At 38.0% G+C, this 20,703-nt stretch overlaps 1 protein-coding gene across 3 annotated transcripts in view; it reads right to left on the bottom strand.

The window, feature by feature from the left end:
* F13A1 (coagulation factor XIII A chain) overlaps positions 1-20,703 on the bottom strand; it is a 188,161-nt gene that overhangs the window by 90,715 nt on the left and 76,743 nt on the right. For all 3 annotated transcript variants that reach the window (XM_003806722.6, XM_063605135.1, XM_063605136.1), the window contains one exon: positions 1,980-2,154. In XM_003806722.6, coding sequence (XP_003806770.1) covers positions 1,980-2,154 — 175 coding nt within the window. The remainder of the gene's footprint in view (positions 1-1,979; positions 2,155-20,703) is intronic.

A 20,703-nucleotide genomic window follows, 5' to 3' on the forward strand; every position in this document is an offset into this window, starting at 1 on the left:
CAAATGCCCTCCCTGCCTCCCAGGACAACAGTCATCAGGGCTCATTGAAAATAATTCAGCTGACAATTTTAAGATTAATGACTTGGCTTGCCTTTTTATTTTCTCCTTCAGAATAGTTTAGCATTTTTAACCAAAGACTACCCACCTCCTTCAACAGAACAACCTTGGAAGTCCAAACTGGAGTCTGGTAGAGATTCAAGGGTCCCCCTCCTTAAAGGACTTGATCTTAATGCCCCAAACAACAGTGGCAGCTGCCACGGGCCTCCCGTTCCCATCTTCCTTTCTTGATTTTCAGCCCTGTTCACCCAGGGTCTTACCAATAAAACGACTGCCACTCTCATTCTGTTTCTGGCTGAACACTAATTCACATTATCCCAGACACGACTTGGTCAAGACTCTGCCTTACTCATAATTTCAAGAAAGTGAGGCTTGACTTTAGGGCACCTGTTCCTCCTTCCCCCAATTTCCATCTTCAGGTTTACTCTCGTTGTGACTTCCCCACTGTGTGTTTCTGCCTTTTCTTGATTTACCGCCAAAGCCTGTTTTCAGGCATAGATTGGATAACCTTTTTATGCCAAAGACACGAACGGATGTAAGGTGTTCACTATTTTATCTTGTTGTGAGCCGGAAGGAATTACACTGGGATAGTGAAATTGTAGGCATCGGGAGAACTTGGGTCCTTTCTGTCTTTCTAAAATCATTTCACAAGAGTGGTTGCCTCTGTTGGGCATCTTTTACCTTGTCTTGGTTTGGGAGCCTCGAGGCAGGGGATGACCTCCAACTTTTAACCTACCATGAAGTTCCGGCTTCTATCTGGAACTTCAGAGACCAGCGCTTCCAGGGGACTATACTTTTGATTTTCATTGCTCCCAAGAAATATGTATTCCTTCTTCCCTGGGTTATATTTAAATGGCTAAGAAAATAATCTTATCCTGTTTGATACTATGGGAAAACAAAACAAAACAAAACTCATGACTTTTTTTTTTTTAAATTTAGATCACCAAGTCTTAGACTGTTGAGACTTTGAGCTAAAACAAATAGGTTTTGTAATGTTTTTTAAATGACCTCCCTCCAGCCTTCAACCCCTCCCTTTGTTTTTGATTTAAAAAATGTTAACTAGGTAAACATTCTTTATTAATGAGCAGGCAGAAAGGACACCCCAACTTGAGCTTAATGTTTCTCCAAGGCTGTAGAAATGGCTTGTGAATGAAAATCATTACCAATGATGAAGACATACTGAAATAAATGTATTTTTAAAAATATTCACTGAATTAATTGTAATATCGTCTAGGTCTAGAGAGGCAAATGCCACTTTGAAAAATGATGCATGACACTGAAGAGAATAATTCTGTTCTCATATGCTTTCCTCTACAGATTGGATGTTGGGTGGATTAAAAACCAGAGGGGAAACTGGAGAGGGAGAGATTGTTCATTATGTTCTGATCTCTAATTGCTCAGGGGCATTGAGACATGTGGAAAAATGAATATGAGACCACCTGCTATAATACCTTCCATAACTGGGATAAAAATTAAGTGGATATATTTATAAAATTCTCAATAATAAATAAATACGCATATTTATACAACTTCTCAATGATAAATAAGCAATATATATCTTTTGTTATTTATTATTTTAGTTTTAACTGTTTTAGTTTTTTTAAAATGTGGTGGCTGAAAAGAAAATGGCTTTTTTCTCTATATTTTTACTGTAACCCTCTATTTCTTTGGGTGTTAAGTGATGGATTACACAGGAAATAGTCTATCATTCTTTCTATAAAGATTCTGCAGTCAAAGAGAAACTATGAGCATATTTGGCCCACTACAATTTAATTATGCATTGACTACATCCCAGAATGCCTCACCCATAAATTCTATAGTGTCAACAGGGGCTGTTATGTCTCTTTGTTAGGTTATAGATAAAATGTCTTAAAGTGAAGTTTCCTTTATATTAAAAAGAAATTACTCAGTTGGATACTTACATGTGTTAAAGACACCAGCAAAAACCCAGCATTGGCCATACCGGACTGGATTCTCAGAGCTCCGGTATTCCAATAGAATGTCAACGCTTCCAGTCCAGGCCGATGGGGGGACGCCATAGGCATAGATATTGTCCCAGGATCCAACGAGGACACCTTCGTCATCTTTGGCATTCACCTAAATGAGTCCGTGAGAAGTGAGAAGGAAGAAAGTTCATTTAGGTTTGTCTACTCCAGGCTATGCATGGTGCGAGCTATGGCTGCCATTGCCTTCTATATGTTGTGCCCAGTGAAAAGAGTTCCACTTCTGTTCAGTTTACCATTACATTGTTAGAAAAAAAAGATGCAAAAACTAAATATGCAAGAGGAGACCAAATAACCAAGACTGCCTGTTAAATAGCATATTATAGCAAGGCAAAGTTGAACGGCAGATAGGAGGAGTGTGACACCTACCGGATTGGAAGAAGACATACATAGGACACTTGGTTTGGGCTACGTTAGTGCTCAAGAATGATGTGGGGAAGAGAGGAAGAAGACCTACAAAAGATAAAATCTCAAGTAGGGATCTTGTCTTGGTGGAAAGATAACTCAAAACTCACAAATGAGAATTTAGTGGTCTAATGGATTTTGACTTTCATTTTGAGTGGTAGACTCTACCGACTTGAAAAAGTTAACAGATGTTGTCATTTTGAGTGGTAGACTCTAATGAATTGAAAAAGTTAACAGATGTTGTCTTGGAATCATTAAGAGTTAAGAAAATAGATTCCCATGGGATGCTTACAGAGGTTTTTTGTTTTTGTTTCTTTTTTCTTTTCTTTTCTTTCTCTGTCTCTCTCTCTCTCTCTCTCTCTCTCTCTCTCTCTCTTTCTCTCTTTCTAAGATAAGGTCTCGATCTGTCACACAGGCTGGAATGCAGTGGCACGATCATGGTTCACTGTAGCCTCGAACTCTTAGGCTCAAGTGATCCTCCCACTTCAGCCTCCCGAGTAGCTAGGACTACAGGTGTATGCTCGGCTAATTAAATTTTTTTTTTTTTTGTAGAGCCAGGGTCTCCCTATGTTGCCCAGGCTAGTCTTGAACTCCTGGGCTCAAGTGATTCTCCTGCCTCAGCCTTCCAAAGAGTTAGAATTACAGGCATAAGTCACCATGCCTGGCCCAGAGTTTCTTTTTTCCTTTGTAAAATTCACTTAAGTATTCTTTCTGATGATTGTTTAAACAGATTAAAGTTTTAGAGTTTTCTTAGAAGGTATTTCTATTTCCATAAAGAACCTGGGATGTTATGGTTTAAATATGGAAGAGACTTTAGCAGAGAAAGGCAATCTTGAATATCTGGATAAAACTTGCCACACCTTCAGACTACATTCATCTTGTAGCAGCAGACCTAAAGTGCAGGAGCAAAGACCTTTTGTGTTTAGATAGTAAAACAAAGGCCAAGAGGTAACGGTTTCAAGGCATCTTGCCAGTTTTTTTCTGGGCACTGCTGAATCTACCTCTCTTGGTGTAACGTTGATCATGTTTAATTACAGTCAGAAGAGTTTAGGTAGGGAGTCCAGGAGCTTTTCCAAAAACTGGTGCCATTTCAACCATGTTTACATTGACATTACAATGGTGTGGAGCCTTGCTACTTGAGGCATTCATGGATCAGCAATGTTGGCATTCCCTGGGAGCTTGTTAGGAATTCAGAATCTCAGGCCCCTCCCAGAACTCTTGAATAAGAATTTGCCTTTTAACGAGATCACTGGGTGATTTGTGTGCACATTCGTTTAGAAGCACAGGTCTGAGTTATAATGCAAAGACATTAGTAAGCAATGTGAAACATATGATTGAAGCATGTGTGTTTTGATTATGAAAATCACAGAAGAGACATTAAAACATGGTGAGCTTTTATGTGTTTGTTGCCTCACCAACTAACAACTCAGCCTCATCACCTGCCTAGACCCCTCTTTTTGACTTGCTGTGTCTAGTTGTAGAGAAGTCTGTCTTCCCCACTGGTTTATCAATTCATTGGGAACAAAGAAAAAAAATCTCCGTCTTTCTGAGTTTTACCAAGTGTTAGCAAAGACTGGATGCTCTGTAGTTGTTCAATAATCACTTATATAGTCAACAAGCATATAGAAAATGTACATTTGAGTAAGAATAAGACCTTATGCCTGGAGAGAGATGGTCAAGAAACCAATCAAGTGGATGTAAAGATTACTGGTATTAAGACAGAAAAATGTAGAGGTAGAGTGGGAACTTGAGGAAGGGAGTTATCAGTTAGATTGGAGGGTGGTGGTGGTGATGCTGGGGGGCCTAATAGAGGGAGATGACATGCAAACTGGCCAGAAAAGGCCATCTACATAGTGGAAACAGTTTTAATAAATGTGTAGTGTCATGAAACAATATGGCAGGCTCTGGGATCTGCTAGGAGCTCTGCATGGGTATTATGTAAGTAGGCAATACCGAATGAAATAAAAAATACTAGAAGAAAACATGCAAGATGTGCAAGCATCTTTTACTGTGAATGACAAAGCCTTCACTGAAATTTGAGATTTACTCTAGCACTAAGTGGCATTTCCCAAGGAGGGTCCCTTCTGGGGAGTGTTGTCTAGAAGATCACTATTCAATTTGGTTTAGACATGCTATTTTCCCCCTTTAACTCTGTGTCCAGTCAGGTTAAAGTGAAGAAGAACTTTATCAACCACACAGTTAATTTGTTCAATGTAGGAAAAAATGAACTCTTTGGGGGTCTCTAAAAGACCTTGCTCAGCTAATTGCAAACTCATGCCTTTGATATAAATTTTGACTTTAGCTTATAGAGTCATGAAATGACTGGAGTGCAGCAGGCTTTAGCCAAACATTCTGGCTATATTAAAGATCAGTACTTCTCCTTGCAGTTGGATTGATTATTTAAAAATCTGTATCCATTATCGTGAAGATTGAAGAATGCCTTGGTAGGCTATGATGTGGTTTGGTCTTTGTGGGTAGGTAGGTTTAGCTTTGAACTCACATTATCATTCCCTTATCACTGAGACATAAAATAGGCTCTATGAATTTCAGAGGTAAAGGCTCCTAAACTGTGGTCCTGATAACTGATTTTCAAACAGATAGCCATTAATTACAAGGGCTATTTATAGCATAGGGCTGAACTCAATCAGCTAAGGGGAAGAGTAAGGAAAAAAAAGCTCTGTCCTCTACAGACCTTTTAATTGTTAATGCTGAGCTGTTCCCCTGTTGCTAGATAAATCACAACTCTCATTTATTAGCATTTGGGCAGATTAGCTACTGTTTTCTAATTAGAACATTGATTTCTAGGGAGCTCAGGCCATGAAAGAGGTAAGTTTTTAGTGACAGATGTAAAGGGTTAAAATAATATCTCCCCTCATAATCAACAAGATATGTTTGGAGGACATGTTTGTCATTTTTCATGCCACAGTTGGCTGTTTTAACACCCTCTCATGATCTCAGGGTTTGACCAGTGGCAGAATAAAGTGTCTTGGTCTTGGGTCACTGGTGGTCAAGTAGACAATACAAGTCCAGGACTACGTACAGGAGGCATTATTCAATTTCATTAAGGCTACACTAAATTGCCCTCCCATAATACCTATAAAATTGGAAAAAAATTTCAAAAACCCCTAAAAGTCATTATCAGCATAATGCAATAAACTTCAAAACATGGTCCCAACAAAACATGAGGACTATGGAGTAAAGCAGAGAGGCAACATGGCTCAGCTCCTAACCTGAACCATCTTACCAGCTAGTCAACAAAAACCTGAGATTTCTAATTTATATTTCAAAATCTAGAAAGTAATAAATATAATCAAAATGCTGATCTTTTTGGCCAGGCATGTAATCCCAGCACTTTGAGAGGATGAGGCAGATGGATTGCTTGAGGTCAGGAGTTCAAGACCAGCCTGGCCAACATGGTGAAACCCCATCTCTACTAAAAATACAAACACTAGCTGGGCATAGTGGCACATGCCTGTAGTCCCCACTACTCTGGAGGCTGAGGCAGGAGAATCGCTTGAACCAGGGAGGCAGAGGTTGCAGTGAGCTGATTGTACCACTGCACTCCAGCCTGGGCAACAGAGTGAGATCCTGTCTCAAAAAAAAAAAAAAAAAAAAAAAGCTGATCTTTTTATTGTTCTGAACAGAATGGTGGAAACATCTGCTGTGGAGAAACGAGTGAAAAAGTATCTGCACCTTAAAAGAGGTAGAGATTCTGGAACACAATTGGGAAATAATACAAGCTGAGCATATCCCCCAGTGGAACTGAGATATGCCTCCAGTTGTGGGGGTGGGTTCTGGAGTGACAGATGTAGGAGAATCTTAAGGGAAAGAGCAGACCCTAAGCATGCTACCAAAGATTGTTCATCTTCTAATACTGTATTCCTCACTCCAATCTCTTGCAGAGTACTGAAGAGTAGATAGAATGTGGTACATTGGCCTCAAATTGTAGTTCAGAAGTGAGATCAAACTAACCTTAGATTGAGAAGAATTTCATTTATTACAGCAAATAGAACGTCTAGAGACAAGAATGATGCAAGTTTGAGCATAAATATAGGGAAAAGAAACTGCATGCAGAGGAAGAGACAGAAAGAGAGAGAGGGAGATATCATGAAAAAATATACTTAGAAGAAAACAAAATTAAGGAGCATAAGTCATTTATTTTCTCACAACCTTTTAGGAGATCACAGACCAAAGGCAACAAATTGAGGACCAAATCATACCATTACAGAGCTAATAATAAATTATAAACTGCAAGAAACAGAATACATATTATTAAAAATAAAAATTAATGACATAGAAGAAAACTTGAGATATCAAAGAAAATACTAATAAAAAACCAAAGTGATGAATTATTTAGAGAGATTCTAATAGTTCCATAGTTATGGAAAACAAAGATGATACAACATAAGGATGATTAGTGTCCTTAAAATAGAGAACCCAAGGATTTGGATCATCATGGTGGATGGGAGGCAGGACTAGATTGCAGCTCTGGACAGAGCAGCATGTGGAGGCTCGTGCTGTAAATTTTAGATCCAGGTCGACTGCAAGAACAAACCATCAATCCTGAGAGGACCACAGACTCTCTGAAGGAAGCAGACTGCTTCTGCAGGACCCGAGAGACCCCCCCAAATACTGTGAGTGTCCCAACTACGGAAGTGGGAAAGGGAGACCCTCCTCTCCCGAACACAAACCTCCACTGGAGAAGCTGAAGGTCTGTTTGTGGGAGAAGTTTCGGACTTCACCTGGTGCTGGGTCAACTTGGAGAGCTGAGGGAAATACAGGGGTAGAGGAAGCAGCAGAAAGGCCCTGGGAGCTTGCTAGTTCCCCTAGCAGGCCATCCCTGCCTGGCACCACAGAGATCCATCAGAAAGGTGGACAGAGGAGCAGAGGATAAAACTCCACATGGAGAAGGAAATCTCTAGCTGAACTTTGTAGCAATTTGAATGGGGTGAGAAGCCTCCTGGCCAGAACTTGGGCGAGGGTGCAAATCTGGTGTGCAGACTCCATAGGTGTGGAAGAACCAAGCCCTTTTCTTTTGCAGCTGGGAGGTGGGTAGACCGGGTCAGGTTTTCAAGGCCATCTTGCCCTCTGCCTGGAAATGGACTTAGGGCTGTTGAGGGGGGCACGGTGGGAGTGAGACTGGCCCTTTGGTTTGCATGGCAGCTGGGTGACTCCTGTGACTGCCAGCTTCCCCCCACTTCCCTGACAACCTGCATGACTCAGCAGAGGCAGCCATAATCCTCTTAGGTACACAGCTCCAGTGACCTAGAAATCTCACCCCCGTCCCCCACAGCAGCTGCAGCAAGACCTGCCCAAGGAGAGTCTGACCTCAGACACGCCTAGCCCAGCCCCCAGTTGATGGTCCTTTCCTACCTACCCTGCTAGTGGAAGACAAAGGGCATATAATCTTGGGAGTTCTGGGGCCCTGCCCACCACTGGTTCCTCCCCATACTACCACAGCTAATGCTCTCTGGAAAGCACCACCTCCTGGCAGGGGGCCAACCAGCACAAAAATAGAGCATTAAACACCAAAGCTAAGAACGCTAACAGTGTCCATTGTACCCCCTGCCACCTCCACTGGAACAGGCGCTGGTATCCATGGCTGAGAGACCCAGAGATGGCTCACATCACAGGATTCTGTGCAGACAATGCCCAGTGTCACTCCAGAGCTCGGTAGACTTGCTGGGTGGGTAGACCCAGAAGAGAGACAATCAATCACTGCAATTTGGCTCACAGGAAGCCACATCCATAGGAAAAGGGGGAGAGTACTACATCAAGGGAACATCTCATGGGACAAAAGAATCTGAACAACAGCCTTCAGCCCTAGACCTTCCCTCTGACAGAGCCTGCCCAAATGAGGAGGAACCACAGAACAAACCCTGGTAATATGACAAAATGAGGCTCTTCAACACCCCCCAAAAATCACACTAGTTCACCAGCAATGGATCCAAACAAAGAAGAAATCCCTGATTTACCTGAAAAAGAATTCAGGAGGTTAGTTATTAAGCCAAACAGGGAGGGACCAGAGAAAAGTGAAGCCCAATGCAAGGAAATCCAAAAAATGATACAAGAAGTGAAGGGAGAAATAGTCAAGGAAATAGATAGCTTAAAGAAAAAACAAGCAAAAATTCAGGAAACTTTGCACACACTTTTACGAATGCGAAATGCTCTGGAAAGTCTCAGCAATAGAATTGAACATGTAGAAGAAAAAAATTCAGAGCTCAAAGACAAGTTCTTTGAATTAACCCAGTCCAAAAAGACAAAGGAAAAGGAATAAGAAAATATGAGCAAAGCCACCAAGAAGTCTGGGATTATGTTAAATGACCAAACCTAAGAATAATCGGTGTTCCTGAGGAAGAAGAGAATTCTGAAAGCTTGGAAAATGTATTTGGGGTAATAATTGAGGAATACTTCCCCGGCCTTGCTAGAGACCTAGACATCCAAATACAAGAAGCACAAACAACAGCCAGGAAATTCATGCAAAAAGATCTTTGCCTAGGCACATTGTCATTAGGTTATCCAAAGTTAAGACAAAGGAAAGAATCTTAAGAGCTGTGAGACAGAAGCATCAGGTAACCTATAAAAGAAAACCTATTAGATGAACAGCAAATTTCTCAGCAGAAACCCTACAATCTAGTAGGGATTGGAACCCTATCTTCAGCCTCTTCAAACAAAACAATTATCAGCCAAGAATTTTGTATCCAGCGAAACTAAGCATCATATATGAAAGAAAGATACAGCCTTTTTCAGACAAACAAATGCTGAGATAATTCACCATTACCAAGCCACCACTACAAGAACTGCTAAAAGGAGCTCTAAATCTTGAAGCAAATCCTGGAAACACATCAAAACAGAACTTCTTTAAAGCATAAAGCACACAGGACCTATAAAACAAAAATGCAAGTTAGAAAGCAAAAACAAAAAAACAAAAAAACCAAAAAACCAAAGTACACAGGCAACAAAGAGCATGATGAATGCAATGGTACCTCACATTTCAACACTAACATTGAATGTAAATGGCCTAAATGCTATATTTAAAAGATACAGAACTGAAGAATGGATAAGAACTCACCAATCAACTGTCAGCTGCCTTCAGGAAACTCACCTAACACATAAGGACTCACATAAACTTAGAGTAAAGGGGTGGAAAAAGGTGTTTCATGCAAATGGACACCAAAAGCGAGCAGGGGTAGCTATTCTTATATCAGACAAAACAAACTTTAAAGCAACAGCAGTTAAAAGAGACAAAGAGGGACATTATATAATGGTAAAAGGCCTTGTCCAACAGGAAAATATCACAATCCTAAACAAATGTGCACTGAACACTCAAGTTCCCAAATTTATAAAACAATAACAAATAGACCTAAGAAATGAGATAGACAGTAAGACAATAGTAGTGGGAGACTTCAGTACTCCACTGACAGCACTAGACAGGTCATCAAGACAGAAAGTCAACAAAGAAACGATAGATTTAAACTATACCTTGGAACAAATGGACTTAGCAGATATATACAGAACACTTTATCCAACAACCACAGAACACACATTGTAATCAACAGTGCATAAAACTTTCTCCAAGATAGACCATACAATAAGCCATAAAATGTGCTTCAATAAATGTAAGAAAATTGGAATTATATCAAGCCATCTCTCAGACCACAGTGAAATAAAACTGGAAAGCAATTCTAAAAGAAACCTTCAAAACCATGCAAATACATGGAAATTAAGTAACCTGCTCCTGAATGAGCATTGGGTCAAAAACAAAATCAAGATGAAAATTAAAAAATTCTTTGAACTGAATGACAATAATGACACAACTTATCAAAGCCTCTGGGATACAGCAAAGGCAGTGCTAGGAGGAAAGTTCATAGACCTAAAGGCCTACATAAAAAAGACCAAAGGAGCGCAAACTGACATTCTAAGGTTACACCTCAAGGAACTGGAGAAACAAGAACAAACAAAACCCTAACCCAGCAGAAGAAAAGAAATAACCAAGATCAGAGCAGAACTAAACAAAATTGAAACAAACAAAAATACAAGAGATAAATGAAACAAAAAGCTGGTTATTTAAAAAGATAAATAAAATTGATAGATCATTAGCAAAATTAACCAAAAAGAGAGAAAATCCAAATAACCTCACTAAGAAATGAAACAGGAGATATTACAACTGACACCACTGAAATACAAAAGATCATTCAAGGCTACTATGAACACCTTAATGCACATAAACTATAAAATCTAGAAAAGGCAGATAAATTCCTGGAAGAATACAACCCTCCTAGCTTAAGTCAGGAAGAATTAGATATCCTGAACAGACCAATAACAAGCAGTGAGATTGAAATGGTAATTAAAAACTTATCAACAAAAAAATGTCCAGGAACAGACGGATTCACAGGAGAATTCTACCAGACATTCAAGGAAGAATTGGTACCAATCCTTTTGACACTATTCCACAAGATAGAGAAAGAAGGAACCCTCCCAAATTCATTCTATGAAGCCAGCATCACCCTAATACAAAAACCAGGAAAGGATATAACCAAAAAAGAAAACTACAGACCAATATCTTTGATGAACACAGATGCTAAAATCTTTCACAAAATACTAGCTAACTGAATCCAACAACATATCAAAAAGATAATCCACCATGATCAAGTGGGTTTCATAACAGGAATGTGGACATGGTTTAACATACACAAGTCAATAAATGTGATACACCACATAAACAGAATTAAAAACAAAAATCACATGATCATCTCAATAGATTCAGAAAAAGCATTCAACAAAATCCAACATTGCTTTATCGTTAAAACTCTCAGCAAAATCAGCATACAAGGGACATACCTTAATGTAATAAAAGCCATCTCTGACAAACCCACAGCCAACATAATACTGAATGAGGAAATGTTGAAAGCCATTTCCTCTGAGAACTGGAATAAGACAAGGAGTCCCACTGTCACCACTCCTCTTCAACATAGTACTGGAAGTCCTAGCCAGAGCAATAAGATAAGAGAAAGAAATAAAGGACATCCAAATAGGTAAAGAGGAAGTCAAACTGTCACTGTTTGCTGACGATATGATTGTTTACCTTGAAAACCCCAAGGACTCCTCCAGAAAGCTCCTAGGACTGATAAAAGAATTCAGCAAAGTTTCTAGATACAAGATTAATGTACACAAATCATTAGCTCTTCTCTACATCAACAGTGACCAAGTGGAGCATCAAATCAAGCATTCAGCCCCCTTTTACACACATTGTCAAACATGAAGTACTTCAGGGAATATGGTACCTATCATAACCAAACTATTAATACTTGAAAGTGATATCAAAATAATTAGGGGCTGAGTCAAACAAAGAACCCAGGAACAGAGACTCTGTGATAACAGATTCAGGGGTGAGAAAACTCTATATAAGTTAAGCATCTTTGGGATTTACAGGTACAGATGAATTTTAAAACTTAATAATATAAAAACAATAATCATCCTAAGAAAAAAGATAGGAGAAAGAGGAGAGGAACAGTGAAAATGGTAATGTTTTAGTGTGTTGGTCTCTCAGTTAATTGATACCATCTAACATTAAAGTACAATTTAAAAGTACATAATTACTTTATTCTTTTAATGGTTTTTATAATTTTTAATAACCTTAGGGAGACCTGTTAAGAAATGATATCTCTTGTAGTGAAGAAATATTTATTTGAAGTTTAATAATTTCTTCTGTTGCAATTTAATTTCTTTCCTATTAAAGTAAAATTTAATAAAACATAAAATTAAATAGAATTTGGGTACAATTATATGTAATACTTTTAAATTAAGTAGCATGATACCATTTGGTGTAAATACAAACAGATCAATGTAACACAATAGAGAACACAGAAATAGACTCACACAAATACAGTTAACTAATTTGTGATAAAGTTGCAAAGGAAATTTTATGGATAAAGGATAATCATTTCAAAAAATGGGGTGGCATCAATTGGATACTCCTATGCAAAAATATGAGCTTTGATTCATACCTTGCACCATATGTAAAAATTAACTCAAAATGAACCTTAGACCTAAATATAAAACCTAGAGTTATAAAACTTCTAAAAGGAAGCAAAGGAGAAAATTGTGTGATCTTAGGTTAGGCAGTTTCCTTAGATAAAATATGAAAAGCATGATCCATAAAAAAATTTGTAAATCAGACTGCATAAAAATCAAGAACTTTTGCTCTTCGAAAGGCCCTGTGAAGAGAATGAAAAAATAAAACTAGAGTGGAAGAAGATATTCGTAAATCCTTTATCTGATTAAAAAAAAAAAAAACTTGTATCCAGAATATGTAAAGAACCCTTGAAACTCAATAGTAAGAAAACAAACACAACCTTAAAACAAGAGAAAAATATTGGAACAGATATTCCATCAAAGAAAATACGCGGGTGGCCAATCACAGCAAAAGATGCTCAGTATCATCAGCCATTAAGGAAATGCAAATCAAAACCACAGCAAGGTAACATTGGACATCTATTTAAAAGTCTAAGATTAAAAAGACTGATCATATGAAGTGTCTGGGAGGATATGGAACACTTGAGACTCTCATATGCTGCTGGTGGGAATGTAAAATGTCCATCCAATTCAGGAAACAGTTTGGTAGTTTCTTAAAAATTAAACCTATGTTTAGCTTATGACCCAGCCACCTCACTCCTAGGTATTTACCTAAGAGAAATAAAAGCTTATGTCTATACAAAGACTTTTACTAAAGTCTTCCAAGCTAAAGTTTCTGGCCTTATTTGTAAGAGGCAAAAACGGAAAATGGCCTAAATGTCCATCCACAAGTAAATACATGGGCAAATAGTGATTCATCCATACAATGAAACACTACTACTCAGCAATAAAGAGGAATGAACTACTGAAACAAAAAATAGCATGGATGAAGCTCAGAATACAGTAAGGAAGCATAAAAGAAGCCTCACAAGGAGTACATACTGCATGATTATATTTGTGTAAAAGTCTAGAAAACACAAATCAATGTATAATGACAGAAGGCTGAGCAGTGATGGGGGATGGTACACAAAGCAGGGAGTGGTTTAAGGAAGAAATTACAATAAGGAAACTTCTGGGGGCAATGGATATATTCATTATTTTGATTTTAGTGTTCGTTTCATGGGTACATATACATGTCAACATTATCCAATTGTACATTAAGTATGCACATTTTATTGTCAACTATATCTCAATAAAGCTGTGAAAATCAGTGAAGACTTTTAAATTAAACCAGCATCTATAGTATAATATTATCTATGATTTAAAAATTATTTCTCCTGTATAATTCAAAGAATAGAAATAGCCTTAAAACATGACCCGTACTGGACTTCTGTTTAATTTTGGTCATTGGAATATGAGCAGATTCTAACTTGATACTGAAAAATAAAGAAATGTGACATTTCTTGATTCTTCAATTTCCTGTAGCGCAGACCTTTACATTTTGTATAGTTACTATTTCTTTCTGCTTTTTAAAAAAATATGCAAGGGTACTTTTCTCCTCTGTGTGCATTTTATATGGCTATGATGAAATGACTTTTCTCTGTTATAAACCTATCATATTCCATTAAATTTCATTGTTAAAAGTTATGTCCTCATAAAGGCTAGGATTTCCATAACTCTTTTAGAAAATAGTCTTATACCTAATTTTGTCCACAATAGTTTCTCAAAGACCATTGGAAATGAATTTTGATGTTGAGTAACACGAACTAACATCAAAGGCCTAGTGTTAAATTTGGCAAGGAGAAGAATTATTTCCTGTAGAAAATCATTTCCAGGTTTTGTGAACCACAAATCCCCAGCTACAGTGTGGTGGTGACCAGACTTAATCACAGGTGGAAGTGGTGTGGTGGATGTCAAATTGTGCTTCATGACATGCTAGGGTTTTGCAAAAGAAACTCAGTAGTTATGGTGTTGTGGGGTGGGGCAGGTGAGAACTGAATGTTGATAGTCAAGGCTGCAGTCACCACCTTTCTTTAATAATAGCTGCTCTGCTTTTTCTCTTTTATGTATTCGGATTCAATTGCTATTTGAAAAAATTGTTCTAAAAAATAAAATTTAAAAGGTCACAGTTCTGGGAATGTAGAGATCTGTTTTTGTGCCTGCTCCACCATTTGCCAAGTTATGTTGTAAGGATAGGAAGGGAGACGAGCTGAAGGTCAAGTACTCAGGTTATTCCATGGGCAGGCATCCCAGAAAATGCACAAGAAAAAAGAAATAGGGTAGCAGCAATTCTATTTCTTCCCTTGCCTGGCTCCTCATCCTTGATTTTCTTCTGGGCTTTTATGGCACTTAACAACAGCCAGGGTCACATACTTGGTCGAAAGGAAAGGAAAATCATCTACCATGTCTTTGGTTTTTCATAGTGGTTTGCTTAATAACAAGCTGTTTTCTGCCTTGTTGTTGCTGGAAATGTTATTCTCGCTCCCTGGAATGTCCATCCACACTCAAACCTCTTCTTTACCTGGTGCCCTATTGATCCTTTAAAACTCAGCTGGTTTCACTCTGGGAATCTTTACTTATCACCTTGATTTGGATGTCCTTACTCTTTGATCACATAGTACTCTTTGCATAGTACTATCCATTTATCACATTGTATTGTGTCATTGGTTAGACTGTCCTTGTTCTTTTACCAGACTTTATGTTCACAGAAGGAAGGAAGGCACTATGCTGTTTTGACTTTATATTCCCAGGGCTAGCACAGAGTGGGAACTCAATAAGTTCTGTTGAATGAATGGATGTGCTATCACTGGAAGATGGCTATAGGCTACATTTTAATACTTCTTTAATAGATCAAGACAATGGGACAGTTAGAATGCCAATAGGCACTTCATTAAAGCTGTAAAGTTGTTTCCAAAATTTACATAGCAATACAAAGGATCTAGAATAATTAAACATAATATTGAAAAAGAAGAACAAAAATGAATGACTACCTGATTTGAAGGTTTACTAGAGGAAAGCAGTAAAAAAGGCAGCATGGTATTGTCATAAGGACATACATATAAACTAATGAAACAGAAAAGGGAGTCTAGAAATAGATCCATACTCATGTAGACATTTGATTTCCGACAAAGTCACCAAAGCAATTCAATGAAGAAAATGACAGTCTTTTCAACAAAGAAACTCTTTGCAACGAATGAAAGCCTTTCCAACAGTCTTTTCAACAAATGCTGGTGGAACAAATGGATAAATTTGGAAAAAATAAGATTTGATCCCTACCTCACACAACACCAAAAGGTAACTCAAGATGGATCATAGATCACAATGTAAAAGTTCAAATTATAAAGCTTCAAAAATAAAACATAGGAGAAATAGTGGCAAACATGGGCAAATAGTGATTCATGTGAAAGTCTTCATGTGGAAAGAACATTTACTGGGGATGACTATTAAAGAACAATGAAGAAATTTGATTTTATAAAATTTAAAAACTTTTGTTACTTAAAATATGGCATTTATAAAATATAACTACAAGCCATAGTTTGGGGAAAATATGTTCTACACGTATCTGACAAATGAGAGGTATATACACAGAGCAACTATAACTTAATAATAAAAGTACAAATGACCCAATAAGAAAATCAGTAGACTTGAAAACATGCTGCATATACATATATATATATATATATATATATAGCCAATAAATGTATTAAAAGATGCTCAACATCATTAGCCATCAGGGAAATGAAAATTAAAACTACAATGAAATGCCACTATATACCCATTTGATTGGGTAAAATTAAAAAGGTTCAAGACATCAAGAATAGGTGAAGCTGTGGAGAAACTGGAACTCTCATATGTTGCTGGCAGGAGTGTAAAACCGTAGAGCTGCTTTGGAAAACTAGCCAATTCTTATAAAGTTAAATATATACATACTTTCTGATCTAGGCATGCTCTCTTTAGCTATTTACTCCAGATATATGAAAACACATACACAAAAACACTTGTACAAGAATGTTTATAGTAACTGTATTCATAATAGCTTCAAATTGGAAACATCTTAAACATGCATCAATAGGTGAATGGACAGACAAATTGTGATATACAATGCAATCAAATACTTCTTAGTAATGGTAAGGAAAGCATTGAAAACACATGCAACAGTTGATGGAGTAAGAGAAGCCAGCCCTATTTCTACTGTCTGAATCCATTTATGTAAAGTTTAAGAATAGACAAATGTAACCCATTGCAAGAAATCAGAATAGTAGCTACCTAATGAGGTAGGGATTGACTGGAAGAAGCATGAGGGAAACTTCCGAGCTTGTGGAAATGTCTATATTTTGATTGGGGTGGTGATTACCCCAATCAAAAGTCATTGAATTGTGCATTTAATATCCATGATTTTTTACTGTATGTAAATTTTACTTCAATTAAAAAAAACCCTGTAACTAACTGTAATGAATAGTATGAAGCATATAACTACCGATATATGAATGTCCTTTGGTATATATATGACCCAAGCTCTGATAGGGGTGGGTAATTAGACTCATTTTTCATGATAACTATGACCACAGGAAATTATTAACCTTGTCTCTCTTAGTTACTGAGGATGCTCATTTGGCCAAAACATATTTTACTAATTGACAATAATGAGAGAAATAAGCAAATGTGGACTGAGAGAGAGAAACTGAGATTTCAAGGTCTCCAAGTGTGGCCTGCTGTTTTCATTGCCATACCACTGCTGCATGGTGTAGAGCTGGTACAGAACAGGCCTCCAAAAATATCTGAATTAAAGGAATGGACGTATGAGAGAGGGAAGAATGCAGAGCAGGAGGAGGAAAAAGGGAAGGATGTCACAGGAGGAGAGAGGGGAAAGAAAGAGGGTATGAAGGGAACCCAAGGTGCATGAAGCTGTGCATATCCTAAAGGGCTGAGCTGGCTTTGCTTTGCTCCTTTGCTATCCATCTATCCTGGGGATGCTGGCCCCAGGAGACGAGAACAGCACCAACCGCTCAGCTTGGAGGGAGTGCTGTAAAGCATCCCTGTGCTTCAGAAATAGCCTGTGTGATTACAGAATAGCTGCAGCATTGAAACCTCATTCCAGGAAGCAATTCAGGGAAAGCAGACATTTAGATTGCCCATGATTATCACATTCGAGAGATGCCTTGTAATAAATGTCTGTTTTTCTCCAAAAATATGGGGTGAAGAGGCATAAGAAATGTAAGCTTAATAATTGAGAAACCAAGCTGTTTGACCACAAATGGAAACTTCATTACACTGCTGGCTTTTACCATAAGAGAAAAAAGATAATGTCTGAGCAGTTCATCGTCCCCCCACTGCCCCCACCTGAAAGAGAAGGATTGAATCAGACAGGGCATGTAAAAGGCATTATATCTGTATCCAAGGAGCTCATGTGACCTGGAGAGAGGACAGACAGAGGACAAATCCAGGGGAAATAGAACATTGTGTGTGAATTAGTGGGGCCAGGCAACCCATGACCCACCCCCAGTGCTACCAGCAACCTTGGATAAAGTTACTTAACTTCCTGATGCCTCAGTCTCTCCACCTGCACTTTGGTTATTTATGGAATGGATTTATGCAATTTCTCAAAATTGGCTATGAAGATACTTTCTGTTAGATAAATTCTATTTTCCCACTGGCTTCCAATATATTTGTCAATTTTTAAAAAATCTTCAACGAACAGAAATGAAAATCCCTGGTGAATAATGTGACCTTATGGTATTGTTTACTTTCAATACATTAGAGAATTGCTTTGAGTCTGTACCTGTCATTCATCATTGAATTCCCTGGGTCATTTCAGAATCATAGAAACGACTTTCATTCTTAGAAATACCTTGACTTTAACTTTAATGGTTTTCTAAAAAATCTTTTTAAGAGTTGGTAATTTAGTACTTTACTCTGTTGGACTACAGTAACGCTCTTCATTAATATAAATCAGTGGATTCTCCCAAAGTTGTCACCCTGAGAGCTCCTATTAATTGATATACATTACAATTGGAAAGGTTGCAAGGAACACCGGAGGCTTCTGCCTTTTTCTGCTGTTCCAAACTGAGAAATTTCATTCCTGATATGAATCATAGAAAGAGACAATAACACTTTTAAATAAAAGCTGATAGGGTTGGAGACCCAGAAGCTCTGGATGGAGACTCGAGTCCATGATGGAACCTACATCTGGCAGTGGTCACCACCTGGGGAATTTTGACCTCTAGGCATCTGCGGGTTAGTAACGCAGGTATGCTGTTGTCGCTTTTAGAAAAGACCAGATGGAAGTTGTATCTTTACCCCCACAAAGTGACACCGAATCATATTCAGTGTGGTCATACTCATTATCTGGTAGAGATGATTACCACCACCACCACCACCATCATTAGAAGTTCCCATTGGCAGTTATATAAATCTGACACAAGAATGGGGTAACAGGTATTATTACATAATCATGATTTGTTTTGATAGAGGAACTTTTTCAAAAATTAAAATCCATATGGGTAAATGTGAAAAAGTTCCTTGGTGATTTAGAAATGCCAAGGACAATGCCCATTGAGCACCTGGGTCCTCAGATGTATCTACGACCGTTCACTCCAAAAAAAGAGGTTTAAGCTGCTTTATAAACCAAAGGATGGGTTAGATATTGCTTTGTAATTAAAATTTTTCTTAATAAAACTGTTACGAAAGTACATTGTGACTGGTCTGTATGATCAAGGAATAAACTTTAGAAATAAATACAAACTTTATATATTTATTTCTGTCTTTACAGTTCATTTGGGATGACTCAGGTGTGAAATTTCTAATCAAAGTGAACTTTTAAATGTAATCTGAATATTTATAATTAAGGTTTGTTGCATGAAGAGGTTTGCTCAACGTGAAGCTTCCTATAAGATGAGCAAGTAAACAATTGAAAGAAAATGAACAAAACATGGTTTTATAGTAAACCCCTTGAGGAGTTGCTTGGCAAGATATAAAAGTAGTTATGTCATTGCTCTCTTTTTCATGCATGGAAAGAAAAAAAATCTTTCTAAATACTGGGACAAAAAGAAGGGGAGGAAAAGATGGACAAAGGGAAAATAACTTTATTTTCTGTTTATCTGTAGGATCACAGATGCATGAGGATCGGATGCACTAAAGTCCATTTCATCTCAAAGGTCTACAGTCATTCATCTTGTACTGCGTCCTAGAAAAATCCAGGACCTACTCCGAATTGTGGTCAGTTTGATTTACTAGCTGAAGTTCAAGATTTTTTTACAATGCTAAAGAGTACATCGAACATCGATTGGTTAAAAAAGTTTAGTCATGAGTTAGTTCCCAAAAGGCATAGTCAGAGCAAAGTATTAATGGGGATTAATGATGGCATTGTGGTTCGATATTAGCAAAAGGCCAGGGTTAAAAATAAATGCGTACATCTCAAGGGAAGCTGGAAAGTCCAGGATGGCAGCAGTACAAACACTGAAATTTAAAAATATGTAACTATATTGACGTTTTTTTCTCTCCTCCTACCTTCCTAATTTTCTCATTAATATTACCTTTTTTCTTACTACAACTGAATCAGAATACCATGGATCAAGTAACTGTAAATGTTGAGATCCTATGGAATAAACTTCAGTTGTGTCAACCTTAGTTTTCTGAATTGCAAAACAAACAAGCCCCCAGAAGAGCAAATAACCCCCTACTACATTTTTCTTCAGTGCTTATGGTGACTAGCTGTTTGTATATAATTTCCACCATGGAGAAAGGGTTTCTTCAAATAATAGCATGGTTAGTTATTACTGTGGGACCTCAGACATTCTTCTATCTTTTGATCCAATGTTTAGTCCTGGGAAACCTTTGAGCTACATTTGAGAGATTTGCTTTCCCATACAACCCTATGCTTATTTCCATCAGAGAATTTGCCATGCTGAGCTAAAATTTTCTATGTACTAGTCTGTGTTCTCTGTTAGACTGTAAGCTCTGTGAAGGCAGAAACTTAATTTTGTTCACAATTGTACTCCAGTGTTCAGACTGGTAGATTGCCATAAACATTTGTCGAACAAATGAGTAAATACTGAGTGTTTTACCACCATCACCACCACCACCACCACCATAAATCACCACCACCACCACATTACCACCATCACCACCACTACCACCATCACTACCACCACCATCACTCCTACCATCACCACCACCATCACCGTCACCATCTCCACCACCACTACCATCACCATCATCATCGCTATCACCACCATAATCACCCTACCAACACCACCATTATTATCACAATCACTATCACCACCAC

The sequence above is a fragment of the Pan paniscus genome, chromosome 5 (genome assembly GCF_029289425.2).
Source record: "Pan paniscus chromosome 5, NHGRI_mPanPan1-v2.0_pri, whole genome shotgun sequence".
Classification (NCBI taxonomy): Eukaryota; Metazoa; Chordata; class Mammalia; order Primates; family Hominidae; genus Pan; species Pan paniscus.